This window comes from Oncorhynchus gorbuscha, linkage group LG04 (genome assembly GCF_021184085.1).
Source record: "Oncorhynchus gorbuscha isolate QuinsamMale2020 ecotype Even-year linkage group LG04, OgorEven_v1.0, whole genome shotgun sequence".
Lineage (NCBI taxonomy): Eukaryota > Metazoa > Chordata > Actinopteri > Salmoniformes > Salmonidae > Oncorhynchus > Oncorhynchus gorbuscha.
Window position 1 is genome coordinate 51786219 of NC_060176.1, and position 18850 is coordinate 51805068.

An 18850-nucleotide genomic window follows, 5' to 3' on the forward strand; every position below is an offset into this window, starting at 1 on the left:
ATATTGTATTTGTGGCTAGATGTATTGGTTTCTAGATGTATCATATTGTATTTGTGGCTAGATGTATTGATTTCTAGATGTATTGATTTCTAGATGTATCATATTGTATTTGTGGCTAGATGTATTGGTTTCTAGATGTATCATATTGTATTTGTGGCTAGATGTATTGATTTCTAGATGTATCATATTGTATTTGTGGCTAGATGTATTGGTTTTGTATTTTGTATTTGTGGCTAGATGTATTGATTTCTAGATGTATCATATTGTATTTGTGGCTAGATGTATTGGTTTCTAGATGTATCATATTGTATTTGTGGCTAGATGTATTGGTTTCTAGATGTATCATATTGTATTTGTGGCTAGATGTATTGATTTCTAGATGTATCATATTATTGTATTTGTGGCTAGATGTATTGGTTTCTAGATGTATCATATTGTATTTGTGGCTAGATGTATTGGTTGCTAGATGTATCATATTGTATTTGTGGCTAGATGTATCATATTGTGGCTAGATGTATTGGTTTCTAGATGTATCATATTGTATTTGTGGCTAGATGTATTGGTTGCTAGATGTATTGATTTCTAGATGTATCATATTGTATTTGTGGCTAGATGTATTGGTTTCTAGATGTATCATATTGTATTTGTGGCTAGATGTATTGGTTGCTAGATGTATCATATTGTATTTGTGGCTAGATGTATCATATTGTGGCTAGATGTATTGGTTTCTAGATGTATCATATTGTATTTGTGGCTAGATGTATTGGTTGCTAGATGTATCATATTGTATTTGTGGCTAGATGTATTGGTTTCTAGATGTATCATATTGTATTTGTGGCTAGATGTATTGGTTGCTAGATGTATCATATTGTATTTGTGGCTAGATGTATTGGTTTCTAGATGTATCATATTGTATTTGTGGCTAGATGTATTGGTTTCTAGATGTATCATATTGTATTTGTGGCTAGATGTATTGGTTTCTAGATGTATCATATTGTATTTGTGGCTAGATGTATTGGTTGCTAGATGTATCATATTGTATTTGATGCTAGATGTATTGGTTTCTAGATGTATCATATTGTATTTGTGGCTAGATGTATTGGTTTCTAGATGTATCGTATTGTATTTGTGGCTAGATGTATTGGTTGCTAGATGTATCATATTGTATTTGTGGCTAGATGTATTGGTTTCCAGATGTATCATATTGTATTTGTGGCTAGATGTATTGGTTTCTAGATGTATCATATTGTATTTGTGGCTAGATGTATTGATTTCTAGATGTATCATATTGTATTTGTGGCTAGATGTATTGGTTTCTAGAAGTATCATATTGTATTTGTGGCTATATGTATCATATTGTATTTGTGGCTAGATGTATCATATTGTATTTGTGGCTAGATGTATTGGTTTCTAGATGTATCATGTTGTATTTGTGGCTAGATGTATTGGTTTCTAGATGTATCATATTGTATTTGTGGCTAGATGTATCATATTGTGGCTAGATGTATTGGTTTCTAGAAGTATCATATTGTATTTGTGGCTATATGTATCATATTGTATTTGTGGCTAGATGTATCATATTGTGGCTAGATGTATTGGTTTCTAGATGTATCATATTGTATTTGTGGCTAGATGTATTGGTTGCTAGATGTATCATATTGTATTTGTGGCTAGATGTATCATATTGTGGCTAGATGTATTGGTTTCTAGATGTATCATATTGTATTTGTGGCTAGATGTATTGGTTGCTAGATGTATCATATTGTATTTGTGGCTAGATGTATTGGTTTCTAGATGTATCATATTGTATTTGTGGCTAGATGTATTGGTTGCTAGATGTATCATATTGTATTTGTGGCTAGATGTATTGGTTTCTAGATGTATCATATTGTATTTGTGGCTAGATGTATTGGTTGCTAGATGTATCATATTGTATTTGTGGCTAGATGTATTGGTTTCTAGATGTATCATATTGTATTTGTGGCTAGATGTATTGATTTCTAGATGTATTGATTTCTAGATGTATCATATTGTATTTGTGGCTAGATGTATTGGTTTCTAGATGTATCATATTGTATTTGTGGCTAGATGTATTGATTTCTAGATGTATTGATTTCTAGATGTATCATATTGTATTTGTGGCTAGATGTATTGGTTTCTAGATGTATCATATTGTATTTGTGGCTAGATGTATTGATTTCTAGATGTATCATATTGTATTTGTGGCTAGATGTATTGGTTTCTAGATGTATCATATTGTATTTGTGGCTAGATGTATTGGTTGCTAGATGTATCATATTGTATTTGTGGCTAGATGTATTGGTTTCTAGATGTATCATATTGTATTTGTGGCTAGATGTATTGATTTCTAGATGTATTGATTTCTAGATGTATCATATTGTATTTGTGGCTAGATGTATTGGTTTCTAGATGTATCATATTGTATTTGTGGCTAGATGTATTGGTTGCTAGATGTATCATATTGTATTTGTGGCTAGATGTATTGGTTTCTAGATGTATCATATTGTATTTGTGGCTAGATGTATTGGTTGCTAGATGTATCATATTGTATTTGTGGCTAGATGTATTGGTTGCTAGACGTATCATATTGTATTTGTGGCTAGATGTATTGGTTTCTAGATGTATCATATTGTATTTGTGGCTAGATGTATTGATTTCTAGATGTATTGATTTCTAGATGTATCATATTGTATTTGTGGCTAGATGTATTGGTTTCTAGATGTATCATATTGTATTTGTGGCTAGATGTATTGGTGGCTAGATGTATCATATTGTATTTGTGGCTAGATGTATTGGTTTCTAGATGTATCATATTGTATTGCCTGCTAGATGTATTGGTTGCGAGATGTATCATATTGTATTGCCTGCTAGATGTATCATACTGTATTGGTTGAGTGTAGGAGCTGTGGGTGGAGTATGTGGACCAGGAGCGCGTCCAGTATGATGAGAGGGAGGTGCTGGATCTCTGGGACAAAGTGAAGAATGAACCCACCTTCATACAGAGCAACAACCCTGCCTTCACTGACTACACCAACCCCAGCGCAGGTACACGCACATGAACACAGCCTCAGCACATAGCAGTTGTGACTGAATTAATGACGTTTTATTCTTGTCAACCCGCCTGGTTGGCAGCCCATTCCTCATGGGTTTAATTGACACATTACAATAATTCAGTGATAATTCTTCCGGTGTTCTGTGCAGGATGCAGCAGATATAGAGTGGGAAAAGAAACCCATATATAATAGTAAATAAGGTTATCCAAGCAATATTTATTTATCCCAAGAGCAGTAAAAATAACACAAATAAACACAGTTGATTACAGAAGAAACCCACAGAAGGCGTTGGAACCAAGTCTCACACAGAGAAGATTCATGTGTGAGACAAGCCTACATACAATCTATATACATAGGTGCCGTTCACTATGTGGGAGCAAAATATTTGTATAATTTTATTATAGGTGGACCTTTTTCTTTTATTCCAGGCTTTATAAAACAAAATCTGTAAATGGAAATACATAATTTACAGAAAAAAAACATTTCAGTTTTTCCTCGTGGCTCAGCCACATATTTCCAGGGTATATCTGGTGGGCTTTCTGGAATAAGGACAAGTGTATATGTCAAGGTAGAAAGGGCAATAGAGGATCAAATGAATTTCATTCTCTATTTCATCAAGGTCACAATATTTACATTAGTCGTTCCTCTTACATTTCACCATTACACTGACCTGTTTCAATACGCAGGGGCAATATCCCTGATCTTACTTGTGCGCAAAGCGACCGCTCGCTTTTAGGTAGGGTGTACATTGTCAATTATTTTAGGACTAACAAACCAAGCGGCCTTGTTATTGGCGTTGTTGTAACCTTTCCGTGTGTGTGTAGCGAGGAAGCGTATCCAGTCTAACCTGCAAAAGCACACTATCCCTCGGCCGCTCCCCGAGCTGCAATCACTGAGAGCTCCGGTACCAGAGGTCCACTCTGCCTGCCTCGCTGACCCTGCTGCTGCCTCCACTCTCCTACAGCAGGACCTCTGCTGTCTGCAGGAGCAGGCCAGGTACACACACACACACACCAACCCGTCACGCCATGGATGTATACCTGTATGTGATGTTTTGGGACATGGTTCACAGTGTGCTTGGTGTGTTTAGGTTTGCAGTGTCTCGGGAGGCCCAGCAGGTGGCGTTGGAGTCAGAGCTGCTGGAGAGTCTTCCTCTACTCTACAGGAACAGGCCAGAGCAGGTTACCATGGCGCTTGAGTGCAGAGGGCAGAGGGGGGGCCAGCCCTGCCAGGGAGCGGCACACATCACTGTCACGGTAGGACAATGAGTCAATTCTGTTTTGATTTAATTTTCAGAGTGGGCTGATTCTGCTTGAAAATTCCACTAAGAAAGGGTGACGCCATGATTAACTGACTGTTCAAATAATCAAATCAAATTGTATTTGTCACATGCGCAGAATACAACAGGTGTAGGTAGACCTTACAGTGAAATGTTTACTTACAAGCCCTTAACCAACAATGCAGTTTTAAGAAAATACAAAAAAAAGTAAGAGATAAGAATAACAAATAATTAAAGAGTAGCAGTAAATAACAATAGCGGGGCTCTATACAGGAGGTACCGTTACAGAGTCAATGTGAGGGGGCACCGGTGTCGAGGTAATATGTACATGTAGGTATTAAAGTGTATGTAGTTATTAAAGTGGCTATGCATAGATAATAACAGAGTAGCAGCAGCCGTACTGGGCCGTATGCACAACCCTCTGTAATGCCTTGCGGTTGGAGGCCGAGCAGTTGCCATACCAGGCAGTGATGCAACCCGTCAGGATGCTCTCGATGGTGCAGCTGTAAAACTTTTTAAGGATCTGAGAACCCATGCCAAATCTTTTCAGTCTCCTGAGGGGGAATAGGGGGAATTTGTCATGCCCTCTTCACGACTGTCTTGGTGTGCTTGGACCATGTTAGTTTGTTGGTGATGTGGACACCAAGGAACTTGAAGCTCTCAACTTGTTCCACTACAGCCCCGTCGATCAGAATGGGGGCGTGCTCGGTCCTCCTTTTCCTGTAGTCCACAATCATGTCCTTTGTCTTTATCACGGGAGATGTTGATGTCCTTGCACCACACGTTCAGGTCTCTGACCACTTCCCTATAGGCTGTCTCATCGTTGTTTGTGATCAGGCCTACCACTGTTGTGTCGTCAGCAAACTTAATGATGGTGTTGGAGTCGTGTCTGGCCGTGCGGTCTTGAGTGAACAGGGAGTACAGGAGGGGACTGAGTATGCACCCCTGAGGGGCCCCCGTGTTAAGGATCAGCGTGGCGGATGTGTTGTTGCCTACCCTTACCACCTGGGGACGGCCCGTCAGGAAGTCCAGGATCCAGTTGCAGAGGGAGGTGTTTAGTCCTAGGATCCTTAGCTTAGTGATGAGCTTTGAGGGCACTATGGCTTTGAACGCTGAGCTGTAGTCAATGAATAGCATTCTCACATAGGTGTTCCTTCTGTAAACATGCATCCTATTCCCCTCATTCCCGTCTCTGTGTGTGTGCAGTGCGAGTGTGTACAGAAGCAGGAAGCAGTGGAGACTCAGATCGTGTCTCTGAGAAGCGACATTAAGCAGCTACAGACGGAAGCCAAGACTCCTCCCCCTCAGAGCCTTGCCCAGGCTGCAGTACACACTGAGAAGTTCATTACGTCAGTACACACGCACACACACCATACCTGTATCATATTATTTATCAATATAATTGTTGATAGTCATATGTGCCATAAAGTAAAAAAGTGTGTGTGTGTGTGTGTGTGTGTGTGTGTGTGTGTGTGTGTGTGTGTGTGTGTGTGTGTGTGTGTGTGTGTGTGTGTGTGTGTGTGTGTGTGTGTGTGTGTGTGTGTGTGTGTGTGTGTGTGTGTGTGTGTGTGTGTGTGTAGTGCTCTGGTGAATTTGTACAAGGCCAAGCCGACGGCAGCAGTGCAGAGTGTAGGAGTGGCTGCCTTCTACAAGGTGGTCTCTTTCGTCTGTGAGGACACACTCCGCCACCCACCCACGCGCCAGTACCTCTCTTCCTGCGTTGAGATACTGGGACAGGTACTACACACACACACACACACACACACACTACACACACACCACACACACACACACACACACACACACACACACACACACACACACACACACAAACTCATTTCATACACATAGGACGTGACTGTGTGTAAATGTTAATCCAGTTTGTGTGTGTTGGTGTTAATCCAGTTTGTGTGTGTAGGTGTTAATCCAGTTTGTGTGTGTTGGTGTTAATCCAATTTGTGTGTGTAGGTGTTAATCCAGTTTGTGTGTGTAGGTTTTTATCCAGGGCAACCAGGCAGAGTGCGGGCGTGTCCTCAGCACTATCCTGGAGCAGAGACGTCTGTGTCCTCTCCTCTCCCCCTTCTTCACCCCAAATGCAGCACCCAATCAGCTTGTCTCTCTCTACAAGGAAGTGGTGACATCACTGCACCCTGACAGTGCTGACGTCATCTTCATGCTGCTCACTAAGGTCAGCCTCCACCTTCAGAAACATACACAACAGCTACACACACCACCCACACAGCACACACACTTCCACCTCGACACATCACACAGAGAACTGGAGGCCTGTGGTATTTCTGTGTTAAGATGACCAGATTCTCTCTCTCCCTGTGTAGTTTGACCTGAGTACGTGGCTGAGTAAGGCTGAGCCAGTGTTCTCGGAGCGTAGCAGACTGGTAGAGCTGGTCCACACTGCTCTGTGTTCCTGTGGCCGTGACCCCGAGGCTGACCTCCTCACGCCCTTTCACCTCTTCACACGACACTGGACCCTGTTGCTCAGACACCACTTTCCTGACCACTACAGCGACTGCCTGCGCCTGCTCATGACCAGTAAGACTGTTTTGTTTGTTATCTCTTATTGCAGACTTCAACGTGTGTGCGGACGTCGAACGTGTGCTTGTGTGTGTCATTGTCAGGTTCGACAGAGCAGTTGCTGAGCCCAGAGTGTTGGAGGGTGACTCTGTGTGTACTTGGCGTCTCTCCTCTCCCCTGCAACACCAAACCCACAGCAGAGCCTTCCGGTACCGCAGATACCCCCAAACCCACATCCATCTCCCCCAGCCAAGCCCCCATCACCCTCTCTCCTCAGCAGGTGAGTGATGAAAGTCCTTCATATTCAATACTGTTCATTTCCAGTCCAGTTTATTTAACCCTGCCTTGTCTCTTGATTGGCCCTCCTCAGGTGGAGGAGACGGTTGATTGGCTGTGTGAGTATTTTCAGCGTTGTCGTCTCAGTAAGCCGGACCTCCGCAGCTTTGGCCTTTACTCCGCCTGGGCGCCATACGTCAGTGAGGTCACCACGTTCTGGGGATATCTGATTGGTTACCTCATCGACCTGCAGCTCAGTGCCTGCGCCAGGGAGCCACTGGGGGGAGCCAGAGTGCTGAAAGGTACCAGACACAGTTTAGGCTGTTTTTCATGAAGACATTCTGTTCCCCCCCCCTCCAGTCGCTGTTGACATATCTCCTCCTCCCCACCTCTCATCTCTTCCTCTTTCTGTCTCTCTCAGCCCTGCAGGATCTACACGGTAAGATGATCCGGCTGTTTAAGCCCTGGATCCTGGTTCTGGAGACAGACGATGTCAGGTAAACACACATCTCTATCCCTCCGTCTATTTCGCTCTCCTTTCCATCTTTCTATCTCACTCCCCCCTTTCTTACTTTGCCTTGTATAACACTAACAAAACTACAGGCCTGTGGCATTGCGCTGTTTGGACTACAATATTTTCTCCCTCTATCCTATCTTCTCTTACTCTCTCTCTCCTCTCTGTCTCTCGCAGTAATCCGAGGTGTTATCCCTGGTTGGAGTCAGACGCCAACGTTGCAGGCTGTCTTGTGGATCTCTACACCCAGCTGACCCAAACACTGCACCACAAGTTCAGAGGTTTGCGTGTGATGTTAGATGTAATGAAGGTCATTCATGTGTTTGAGCCTACATTTAAGGTGTGTGTGTGTGTGTGTGTGTGTGTGTGTGTGTGTGTGTGTGTGTGTGTGTGTGTGTGTGTGTGTGTGTGTGTGTGTGTGTGTGTGTGTGTGTGTGTGTGTGTGTGTGTGTGTGTGTGTGTGTGTGTGTGTGTGTGTGTGTGTGTGTGTGTGTGTGTGTGTGTGTGTGTGTGTTCGTTCCAGACCGCCTCCTCCCCGGGCAGCGTGGAGCTCTGTGGCTGTGTCTGATGCAGTACTGTGACAGCTGCAGCTCTCCTCGTACACCAGAGTACCTCCTCTACCTTTACCACACACACCTCGGCAGCCTGCCCTGGACACACCTGCACCCCGATACACACCTCATGGAACAGTTGTTCAATGTAAGACTCTGACTCCTTAATCCCTAACCTCAACCCACAACACATTGGATTCCTAAAACAAACGGACTCCTCGTACACTTTGAGTGTCACAGTCAATAGGACTTGTTTGCGGGTAGTGCTGTGCGATGTAGCATTAGGGAGGTGTAGAGGGATTCTTTACCCAAGGTTAATCTGTTCCTCTGCAGGTGGAGAGAGGAAGTCCTAAGAGCTGCTTCCTGTTCCTAGGGGCAGTCCTCTGTAAGGTCAACTGGGTCAGCGTTCTGAGTGACAGCCTGCAAACTCCAGCCAGCTCTAACACTAACATACACACAGACTCACACAAGATGCTGGTCTATCTACTCTACATGCTGGTGTTCCTCACTAAAGAAGAGCAGCTTCTCAGCCAACCGGTGAGGGAGAATTAGGACACTGGATAGCTATTTGTGTTTGTACACAATTGATGGAATTGTCGAGTCTGTCCCTGGTTTAGCCTATTTTCCCCTCTGTCCTCCAGGACTCCCCTCTCCTTAGTCTGTTGGTCCAGTCTGTCTCCCTGCCATGGCACCAGGTGGACCATTCCTCCTACCAAGGGATCATGGGATATGTAGGCACCCACTACCCTCACGCTCTGCTGCTCAGCGCAGACTCCGCCGCTCAGACACTGCTCCTATCACTACGCAGTGCTGCTGGGCTGCGGCCACGCCCCCATGGGATGCCATACCGGGTGAGAAAGAGGGAACACAACAGAATGTCACCCTCCACCTGTTTCTCTAGTTTTATCATTAACAGACAGTCAATCTCTCCTCACTCTAATATAGACAGACTGTCTCTCTCATTACCGCAGACAAAATGAATGCATTAATCTTCCTCTCTCTCTCTGTGTAGGAGGAGACGTTGAAGGCCGGTGTGTGTGTGCGCTGGTGTGTCGAGTGTCTGGTCTCTCTGGAGCAGAGTGGTAGCATCAGTCTGGCTAACCTGGAGATGCAGTTAGAGGCACTACTGGAGAGCATCATCACCTTCAACCCACCTGGTAAGAACTCTTCATAGTCATCTTCATCATCACCTTCATCAATAACCTCTGTCTCTCTCTGTCTCTTGTGTCTGTAGAGGTGGGCTTGGAGCAGAGACACATGGCGTTCTGTAGTCTGTTCTGTGATTCGTTGGCTCTGCTGAACGGAGTGGGCGTGTCTACAGGCGAGGCCTTGGCAGCTCGTGTCATTGGCTGGCTGGACAGGAAGGGGCAGGGTTTCCCAGTGCTGCCGCTCCTGACAGCCTGCTCCCGTTGCCTAGCGTCCGTACGCCACATGACCCGCATCACCGAGGCTTGCATCACCGCCTACTTCACCCATGGTAACCACGGAGACAGTAACCATGGGGAGGGGGTTACCAAGGAAGGTCTTAGGGGAGGGTCTATGTCAGGGTTTGTCAGCAGGGGTTACTGGTGACGGACAGATGTATTTTATTTCATACATGAGGTGAAAACCTCACTCTATCGCTTGCTCTCCCCTCCCGCCGTCGATCTTCATTTTTCTCGCTCTAGCGGAAGAGGAGGGTGTCGGGTGGGGTCCTGTGTTGGCGTCCCTGCAGGTGCCTGAGCTGACCGTGGACGACTTCCTGTCTGAGAGCCAATCAGGAGGCAGCTTCCTGACACTCTATGCTTACATCCTGCAGCGCCTCAACACGGAACACACAGTGGCCAATGAGAAGAGGACGCTCGCTCTACTCAACACATGGAACAGTCAGGTCTTCCCCAGGTCTGACCACCGCCCCCCCCCCCCCCCCCGTGTGTGTGTATGTGTCTCTCTCTGTGTGTGTGTTGGTAATATAGTTTTTTTCTCTCTCACAGTGGTCCCTATGATGAGGCTAAGTTGTTCCTCTGGTGGCACAAGGCCCTGTGTGTGTATGTGGAGCATCTGCAGCAGGGGCTGGGGGAGGTTCCAGCCGTGGTAGCGGGGCTGCTGCGGCTGCAGACACGGCTCTCTCAGATGGGAGAGGAGAGACTCGGATCAGGACTGCTGGGGGCTATAGGATTGGGCCGCCGATCACCCCTATCCAACAGGTACTCACAGACATACTGGACATGTACAATACCTTCGGAAAGTATTCATAGCCTTTGACTTTTAACACATTTTGTTACATTACAGCCTTATTCTAAAATGGATTAAATAAAATAAAAATTGTCAGCAATCTACACACAATATCCCATAATGACAAAGCGAAAACAGTATTTTAGAAAAGTATTCAGAAAGTCAGTAAGAAAGTATTCAGACCCTTTGCTATGAGACTGAACATTTAACTCGGGTACATCCTTTTTCCATTGATCATCCTTGAGATGTTTCTACAACTTGATTGGAGTCCACCTGTGGATTTGGAAAGGCACACACCTGTCTATATAAATGTCCCATAGTTGACGGTGGATGTCAGAGCAAAACCCAAGCCATGAGGTTGAAGGAAGATCCGAGACAGGATTGTGTGGAGGCACAGATCTGGGGGAGGGTACTAGAAAATGTCTGCAGCATTGAAGGTCCTCAAGAACACAGTGGCCTCCATTGTTCTTAAATGGAAGAAGTTTGGTGTTCTGTAGTCTGCTATGGTATAGCTGTCCACCCGGCCAAACTGAGCAATCGGGGTCAGGGAGGTGACCAATAACCAATAATTCGATGGTCACTCTGACTGAGCTCTAGAGTTCCTCTGTGGAGAGGAGAACTTTCCAAAAGGACAACGATCTGTGCAGCACTCCACCAATCAGGCCTTTATGGTATAGTGGCCCGATGGAAGCCATTCCTGAGTAAAGGCACATGACAGCCCACTTGGAGTTTGCCAAAAGGCACCTAAAGACTTTCAGACCATGAGAAACAAGATTCTCTTTGGCCTGAATGCCAAGCGTCACGTCTGGAGGAAACCTGGCACCATCCCTACGGTGAAGCATGGTGGTGGCAGAATCATGATGTGGGTATGTTTTTCAGCGACAGGGACTGGGAAACTAGTCAGGTCCGAGGCAAAGATGAATGGAGCAAAGTACAGAGAGAGCCTTGATGAAAACCTGCTCCAGAGCGCTCAGGACCTTAGACTGGGACGAATTTTCATCTTCCAACAGGACAAGGACCCTAAACACACAGCCAAGACAACGCAGGAGTGGCTTCGAGACAAGTCTCTGAATGTTCTTGAGTGGCCCTGCCAGAGCCCGGACTTGAACCTGATCGAGCATCTCTGGAGAGACCTTTAAAATGGCTGTGCGGCAACACTCCCCATCCAACTTGACAGAGCTGTAGAGGATCTGCAGAGAAGAATGGGAAAAATTCCCCAAATACAGGTGTGCCAAGCTTATAGCGTCATACCCAAGAAGACTCGAGGCTGTAATTGATGCCAAAGGTGCTTCAATAAAGTACCGAGTAAAGGGTCTGAATACTTATGTAAATGTGATTATTTTTTATCTATATATTTTTTAAACATTTTTTATCTATATATTTTTTAAATATTTGTGAAAACCTATTTTTACTTTGTCATTGTGGAGTATTGTGTGTAGATTGAGGGAAATTTTTAATAAAAAATCCAATCAAGTTTAGAATAAGGCTGTAACCTAACAAAATGTGGAAAAGGTCAAGGGGTCTGAACTTTCTGAAGGCACTGTATATTCACCTTCGGTGTTTACTGTGTGATTCTTTTGGTAACTCCGATGTGTGCATGTTTAGGTTCAGGGTGGTGGTGCGCAGTCTGTCTGCGTTTCTCTCAGTCCAGATTCCCTCAGAGGACCAGGTCCGCCTCCAGCCCAGCACCGACCAGCAGCTGACTGCTAAAGCACAACAGGTACACACACATACATACACATGCATACATATATATATATATATATATATATATATATATATATATATATATATATATATATATATATATATATATATATATATATATATATATATATATATATATATATATACACACACACAGAGTTGCTCAGCTTGTGTGTTTCGTGTGTGTTTCTAGGCTCTGGTTGTGTTGGAGTCCATGCCCAGCAGTAAACAGTATGCTGGCCTAAAGGACTCAATAGGAAAAGCTGTCCAGTTCATCCAATACCCAGGACACTGTCTTAGAGATGGACCTTGCCTCCTTTCTCTGCTGGCCAACCTCCTCTACCCAGACCAAGGATACCTCAACATCATACGATAGCAGTGCCAGTTAGCATCGGCTAGCACTGTGACACAGTATGCTAAACAGGAAAAGTTAGAAACAGCAGTCTATCCTGTGGTGAAAGTAGGGAACTACATGGGGAATATAGTGTCATTTGAGATGTGCACCGATATGCTAGTAGCCTACTAGCCATCGAATGCTGGAGCTGGACTGATAGCCATAATGGACTGGATCTCAACAAAGAACATGATTTGACTGCTAGTGATTGTGACACAACTATATGTTTATTAGAGTGTGATACTTAGGCATAGATTCAATCAGATCAAGCGTTATCTGGCAATAGCCGACGACCACATAGCTGATGTTTTGGCCGTGTATGAAGTGTAACTACTTTGGAGCTGTCAAACCGGTGAGTGGCTGCACTTGATCATCGTCACGAAGCCACACCCGTCCCACTCGCATTAGTTCAGAACGACAAGGTCTAGGCTATATAGAAATAATTACGCTCAAATTGAAAATCATTAAGCAAAATAATAAGGATTTCTATCTTACATCTCACATTCCAGTGTTTGATCTTGTAGAAAGACTGCATGGGATTTATCTTACTGGTAATGCCCGCTTTAGGTATAATGCCAGGAGCCACTTGTGGATTTGACAACAATAAAGCAGTTTCCACCTCAGACACTGTCAAAACGACCAGATGTTGGCTAAATCGGATCTGATTAAATAGAGTCCTTACTGTCTCTGTTCGGCTTCCTATTTCTCTCTCTCTCTCTTTTCCCCCCCCACACAGATCTATTTGCTAGGAATTAGCTTTTTATTTCTTAAAGGGTGTTGCCTTTTATTTTTAATTACTTCAGCAGTTCCTCCACATTTTGCCTATGGCTGATGTTGCAAGTGTTGGATGACAATTATGAAGCAGAGTTAGTATGAAAAACAAACTCACAGACATTACCATAAACCAGTGGCACTGATTTCTCTTATTCTCTGTGATCAACATTTAATGATGGAGATTATAACTCGTGGTGTTTAACTTATTTAGAGCTCTTTTAAGTTCATCCCCAGTGGTGCATGTGGAGGAAGATTTTACATACCAGTATTATATTGCCCATATTGAATGCCAGGGGATCAACCCAACAGTTACATGGCCTGCTATGACTGAAGGTAGAATGGTTGAATTGGCTAAAAGTGCTTTTATTGTTTGTGCCAAATACACTCAACTTATCAATTAGCCTTAGGAAAAACCATCTTGTCTTCTATGCTTTGGAGAAGCACACTTGGTTATTAGTCATTTATTCAGGACGTCTCCCAAATGGCACCCTATTCACTTTATAGTGCACTAGTTTCGACCAGGACCGATGGGACTCTGATCAAAAGTATTGCACTATATAGGTAATTGGGCTCCATTTGAGATGCAGCCATATATTCCGGAGTACTATGGTATGACGCAGCAGCAGGAACAACAGCAGTGATATGATTGTACAGTACGTAACCTGCCTTACTGCCAGCCTGACTATTGGCTGCCAGGGGCTTGCTCAGGGGGGAGCAATGTTACAGGACGATCAGACAGAAATGTAAGGTGTAAAACAGACATGACTCCTTGCTCAGTAGTCTAGAATGGGGAAGTGGGCCAGGTCCCCCCCCGAATGTACCCCTCGCTGGCTGGCTGTGTGTATATGATCAGCCTCGTCCACGGGCATGCCTAGCAGAGGATCATAATATACAGATGGGTAGTGTTGGGGCTGGGGGGGGGCTAATCACTTAGGAATTCACTTTTGGAACAGTGTTTATATGATATGGTGTTTAGAAGTGTGATTACGCAATTTGGATCTGGAATAAATGATTTTTGAAATTAAAACGTGTTTAAGTCTCATCAATCATGTGTTAATGTCTGGCATCTCGTCTGTCTGTCTGTCTGTGAAACGAGAATTCTGCACTTCAGATGCCGGCTGTCTCCATGGAAATGGGATAGATAGATCTTAGAGGAGAGAGAATGGTGTGTACAGTACTGAGCCCATCAGATGGAGGAGAGAACGTACACACACACAGTCTGTCACTCCAGACTCCATTGGGTCTGTATATGAGTGAGCGAGTCAGTCAGGTTTACACCTTCACAATAAAAAATGTCATACTTTTGTCATACTGAGAACACGGCCTCTTTTTTACAGATGAGCCCTGAATTACAGAAATGACACGAAATACACACAGCAATATAAATACAAAATGCAAGCTGAAAGAGAAACAAGGTAAAAAAAAAAAACACATTCATCAGTAATGATGTTCTCACTCAGTTTTCTGAAGTGCCCTGGAGGCACCAGAACATCACATTTAAGAACATTTTGAAGATCCACAAATATGCAACAACTAAAAGCTGATTCTCCTAACTCAGCAGAGACCAAAGGAATTTCCAGGGAATCATCCCTTAGACCGGGTGTGGTAACTCGTATGTCTAAAGTTTAGTAAAGATGTTAGGTACAGTGGAACTTAAAAGACAACATGGCATTGTGTCAACCTACGTGACATCACAGAGGGCCAACCAACTTCCTGGCAGACAACATGGCATTGTGTCAACCTACGTGACATCACAGAGGGCCAACCAACTTCCTGGCAGACAACATGGCATTGTGTCAACCTACGTGACATCAAAGAGGGCCAACCAACTTCCTGGCAGACAACATGGCATTGTGTCAACCTACGTGACATCACAGAGGGCCAACCAACTTCCTGGCAGACAACATGGCATTGTGTCAACCTACGTGACATCAAAGAGGGCCAACCAACTTCCTGGCAGACAACATGGCATTGTGTCAACCTACGTGACATCACAGAGGGCCAACCAACTTCCTGGCAGACAACATGGCATTGTGTCAACCTACGTGACATCACAGAGGGCCAACCAACTTCCTGGCAGACAACATGGCATTGTGTCAACCTACGTGACATCACAGAGGGCCAACCAACTTCCTGGCAGACAACATGGCATTGTGTCAACCTACGTGACATCACAGAGGGCCAACCAACTTCCTGGCAGAGAATGCAGTGATGAGTTACAAAAATGGTCACTATGATAAACTGCATCTAACAGCTTTAATGAAGTGGCAGCTGTGTTCATATAGATGATGTCGCCATAGTCTAGGACCGATGGGAACGTCGATTGAATAATCTGCTGTCAACTATTTAGGGCAAGGTAGGACCTATTTCTATAGAAGTCTGTTTTTATTCTCAGCTATTGAACTAAATCATCTATGTTTCGTTTTTTTTTATATATGTCATACATTTTCAAATTTGAGAACATGGAGAGAGAGATTGACATCAATACGACATCCCCAGAACTGATCCTTCCCACCCACTCCACCAAGGCATCATACAAAACAATTCAACAAGAACAATGAATGAAACAAAAAATAAAACATTACAATATATTTACATTCAACAGTTTTTTTTATTTATTTTTTATTTTTTTGCATTTTCCGATTAAGAACATTCAAAACAAAAGTGAAAAGATATTAGACAACGATAGGACAAAGTGACAGTAACAGACGAACGTAACAAAAATAAATTATAATTACAGTTATATAAAGAAACATACAATAATAAAAAATAAAAAATAAAATAAAAAATAACGAGACATTGGATCACCTGCCATAGGCTACATAATATACATTACGTGTGAAACATTGTGTGAGGATTATATATAGATTCAATCAATGAGATGTGGGGGGAGATTCTCCATATAGTCAATAAAAGGTTGCCAAATTCTGTAAAATGTCTTTAACTTATTCCTCAAGCAGTAAGTGATTTTCTCCAAAGGGATACAACTATTAACTTCTGAAAGCCACATTGCAACTGGCAGGGAGGAATCCAATTTCCATTTCAAGGCAATACATTTCTTGGCAATCGCTAGCAATATTTCTGTTAGCTTTATAGTATGGCTTTGCCTAAGATTGGTGTTAGTAAAGTTACCCAGTAGACAGACCTCCGGGTCTAAAGGGATAACCCCCTGCCAGAAACCGTGTAGTTTTGAACACTGCCAAGTGGAATGGAGGAATGTTCCTTCATCTGAGCCACATCTAAAACATAGGGAGGAGATATCTGGGTTGAACCTGTGCAGTCTAGATGGGGTGATATAGAGCTGATGGAGGAAATTAAACTGGATCAGTCTGTATCTGGAGTTCAATGTGGATGTAACCCCATCCCCGCATAGGTCACTCCATAGATCCTCATCAAAATCAATACCCAGATCTCTCTCCCATCTAAGTCGGGGTTTATCTAGCCCAGGCAGTGTTAGTCCTGACATAAGAGCATTGTAAACACGGGAAATGGTCTTGAACAGTGGTTGGTCTGCGTGGCAGAGTTGTTCATTAGGTGACATCTTAGGTAGGTTCCATTGTCCCTTGAGAGTCACCCAAATAAAGTTTCGTAGTTGTAGGTAGCTAAAGAAGTCCCTGTTAGGCAAGTGGTATTTCTGTTTCAGCTGATCAAAAGACATAAGAACTCCCTCCTCGTAACAATGTTCCAGAAGAGTGATCCCCTTATCAGACCATGGTCTAAAGTTACTATTCTGGAAAAACATAGGGATCAATCTATTGTTACATGCAACAGTTTAAATAAAATACATAAAAGAGAAAAGAAAATTAACAAAAGAAAATTGGATTCCATTGATATTGTGACACCTACAGTATCTGCACATTGTAACCTTTGACATGACACAACTGCCTGTACTGAAACAAAATAAACAATAGCCATTCTCCATTAGCAGCTCAAACACCATCTGGCCCATGAATGCCTCCCAACACCCCCTCAGAAATTGGCATTACCAAAGCATATGCCCCACAGTTGCTGGACTCTGATGGCTGATGAATATAACAGGTGGACACCTTACAGTGAAATGCTTACTTACAGGCCCTTAACCAACAATGCAGTTAAGAAAAAATAAGTGTTAAGTAAAAATGTAAAAAATAACACACAATTAAGTAGCAGCAGTAAAATAACAGTAGAGAGGCTAGAAGCTGTTAAGAAGCCTCGTGGACATGGACTTGGTGCTCTGGTACAGCTTGCCGTGCGGTAGCAGAGAGAACAGTCTGTGAATAGGGTGGCTCGAGTCTTTGACTATATTTAGGGCCTTCCACTGACACCGCCTGGTATAGAGGTCCTGGATGGCAGGAAGCTTGGCCTCAATGATGTACTGGGCAATACGCACAACACTGTAGTGCCTTGCCGTCGGTTGCCATACCAGGCAGTGATGCAAACAGTCAGGATGCTCTCATTGGTGCAGCTGTAGAACTTTTTGAGGATCTGAGGACCCATGACAAATCTTTTCAGTCTCTTGAGGGGGAATAGGCTTTGTCGTGCCCTCTTCACGACTGCCTTGGTGTGCTTGGACCATGATAGTTTGTTGGTGATGTGGATACCAAGGAACTTGAAGCTCTCAACCTGCTTCACTACAGCCCTGTCGATGAGAATGGGGGCGGCCTCAATCCTCCTTTTCCTGTAGTCTACAATCATCTCCTTTGTCTTGATCACGTTGAGGGAGAGGTTGTTATCGTGGCACCACACAGCCAGGTCTCTGACCTCCTCCCTATATGCTGTCTCATCGTTTTCGGTGATCAGGCCTAACACTGTCTTGTCGTCGGCAAACTTAATGATGGTGTTGGAGCACGCACGACTGAGGGGCCACCCGTGTTGAGGATCAGCGTGGCAGATGTGTTGTTACCTACACTTACCACCTGGGGGCGGCCCGTCAGGAGGTCCAGGATCCAGTTGCAGAGGGAGGTGTTTAGTCCCAGGGTCCTTAGCTTAGTGATGAGCTTTGAGGGCACTATGGTGTTGAATGCTGAGCTGTAGTCAATGAATAGCATTTTCACATAGGTGTTCCTTCTGTCCAGGTGGGAAAGGTCAGTGTGGAGTGCAATAGAGATTGCATCATCTGTGGATCTGTTAGGGTTGAATGGAAATTGGAGTGGGACTAGGGTTTATGGGATAATAGTGTTGATGTGAGCCATGACCAGCCTTTCAAAACACTTCATGGCTACAGATGTGAGTGCTACGGGTTGGTAGTCATTTAGGCAGGTTACCTTCGTGTTCTTTGGCACAGGGACTATGGTGGTCTGCTTGAAACATGTTGGTATTACAGACTGTAGGTTGAAAATGTCAGTGAAGACACTTGCCCGTTGGTCAGCGCATGCTCGGAGTACACGTCCTGGTAATCCGTCTGTCCCTGCGGCCTTGTGAATGTTGACCTGTTTTAAGGTCTTAGACACATCGGCTACGGAGAGCATGATCACACAGTCGTCCGGAACAGCTGATACTCTCATGCATGTTGCAGTGTTGCTAGCCTCAAAGCGTGCATAAAAGGAATTTATCTCA

General features: G+C 43.9%; 1 protein-coding gene across 6 annotated transcripts in view; it reads left to right on the forward strand.

Annotated features, from left to right (window-relative positions):
* epg5 (ectopic P-granules autophagy protein 5 homolog (C. elegans)) overlaps nucleotides 1–13225 on the forward strand; it is a 29335-nt gene extending 16110 nt beyond the window's left edge. For all 6 annotated transcript variants that reach the window (XM_046347144.1, XM_046347145.1, XM_046347142.1 and 3 more), the window contains 20 exons: nucleotides 2922–3066; nucleotides 3899–4070; nucleotides 4165–4330; nucleotides 5560–5702; nucleotides 5934–6090; nucleotides 6347–6541; nucleotides 6690–6903; nucleotides 6990–7165; nucleotides 7256–7463; nucleotides 7583–7658; nucleotides 7853–7956; nucleotides 8199–8374; nucleotides 8560–8763; nucleotides 8868–9077; nucleotides 9239–9383; nucleotides 9461–9703; nucleotides 9894–10107; nucleotides 10200–10412; nucleotides 12046–12160; nucleotides 12341–13225. In XM_046347144.1, coding sequence (XP_046203100.1) covers nucleotides 2922–3066; nucleotides 3899–4070; nucleotides 4165–4330; nucleotides 5560–5702; nucleotides 5934–6090; nucleotides 6347–6541; nucleotides 6690–6903; nucleotides 6990–7165; nucleotides 7256–7463; nucleotides 7583–7658; nucleotides 7853–7956; nucleotides 8199–8374; nucleotides 8560–8763; nucleotides 8868–9077; nucleotides 9239–9383; nucleotides 9461–9703; nucleotides 9894–10107; nucleotides 10200–10412; nucleotides 12046–12160; nucleotides 12341–12523 — 3459 coding nt within the window. In that variant the 3' untranslated portion in view covers nucleotides 12524–13225. The remainder of the gene's footprint in view (nucleotides 1–2921; nucleotides 3067–3898; nucleotides 4071–4164; nucleotides 4331–5559; nucleotides 5703–5933; nucleotides 6091–6346; nucleotides 6542–6689; nucleotides 6904–6989; nucleotides 7166–7255; nucleotides 7464–7582; nucleotides 7659–7852; nucleotides 7957–8198; nucleotides 8375–8559; nucleotides 8764–8867; nucleotides 9078–9238; nucleotides 9384–9460; nucleotides 9704–9893; nucleotides 10108–10199; nucleotides 10413–12045; nucleotides 12161–12340) is intronic.
* The last annotated feature ends 5625 nt before the right edge of the window (nucleotides 13226–18850 follow it).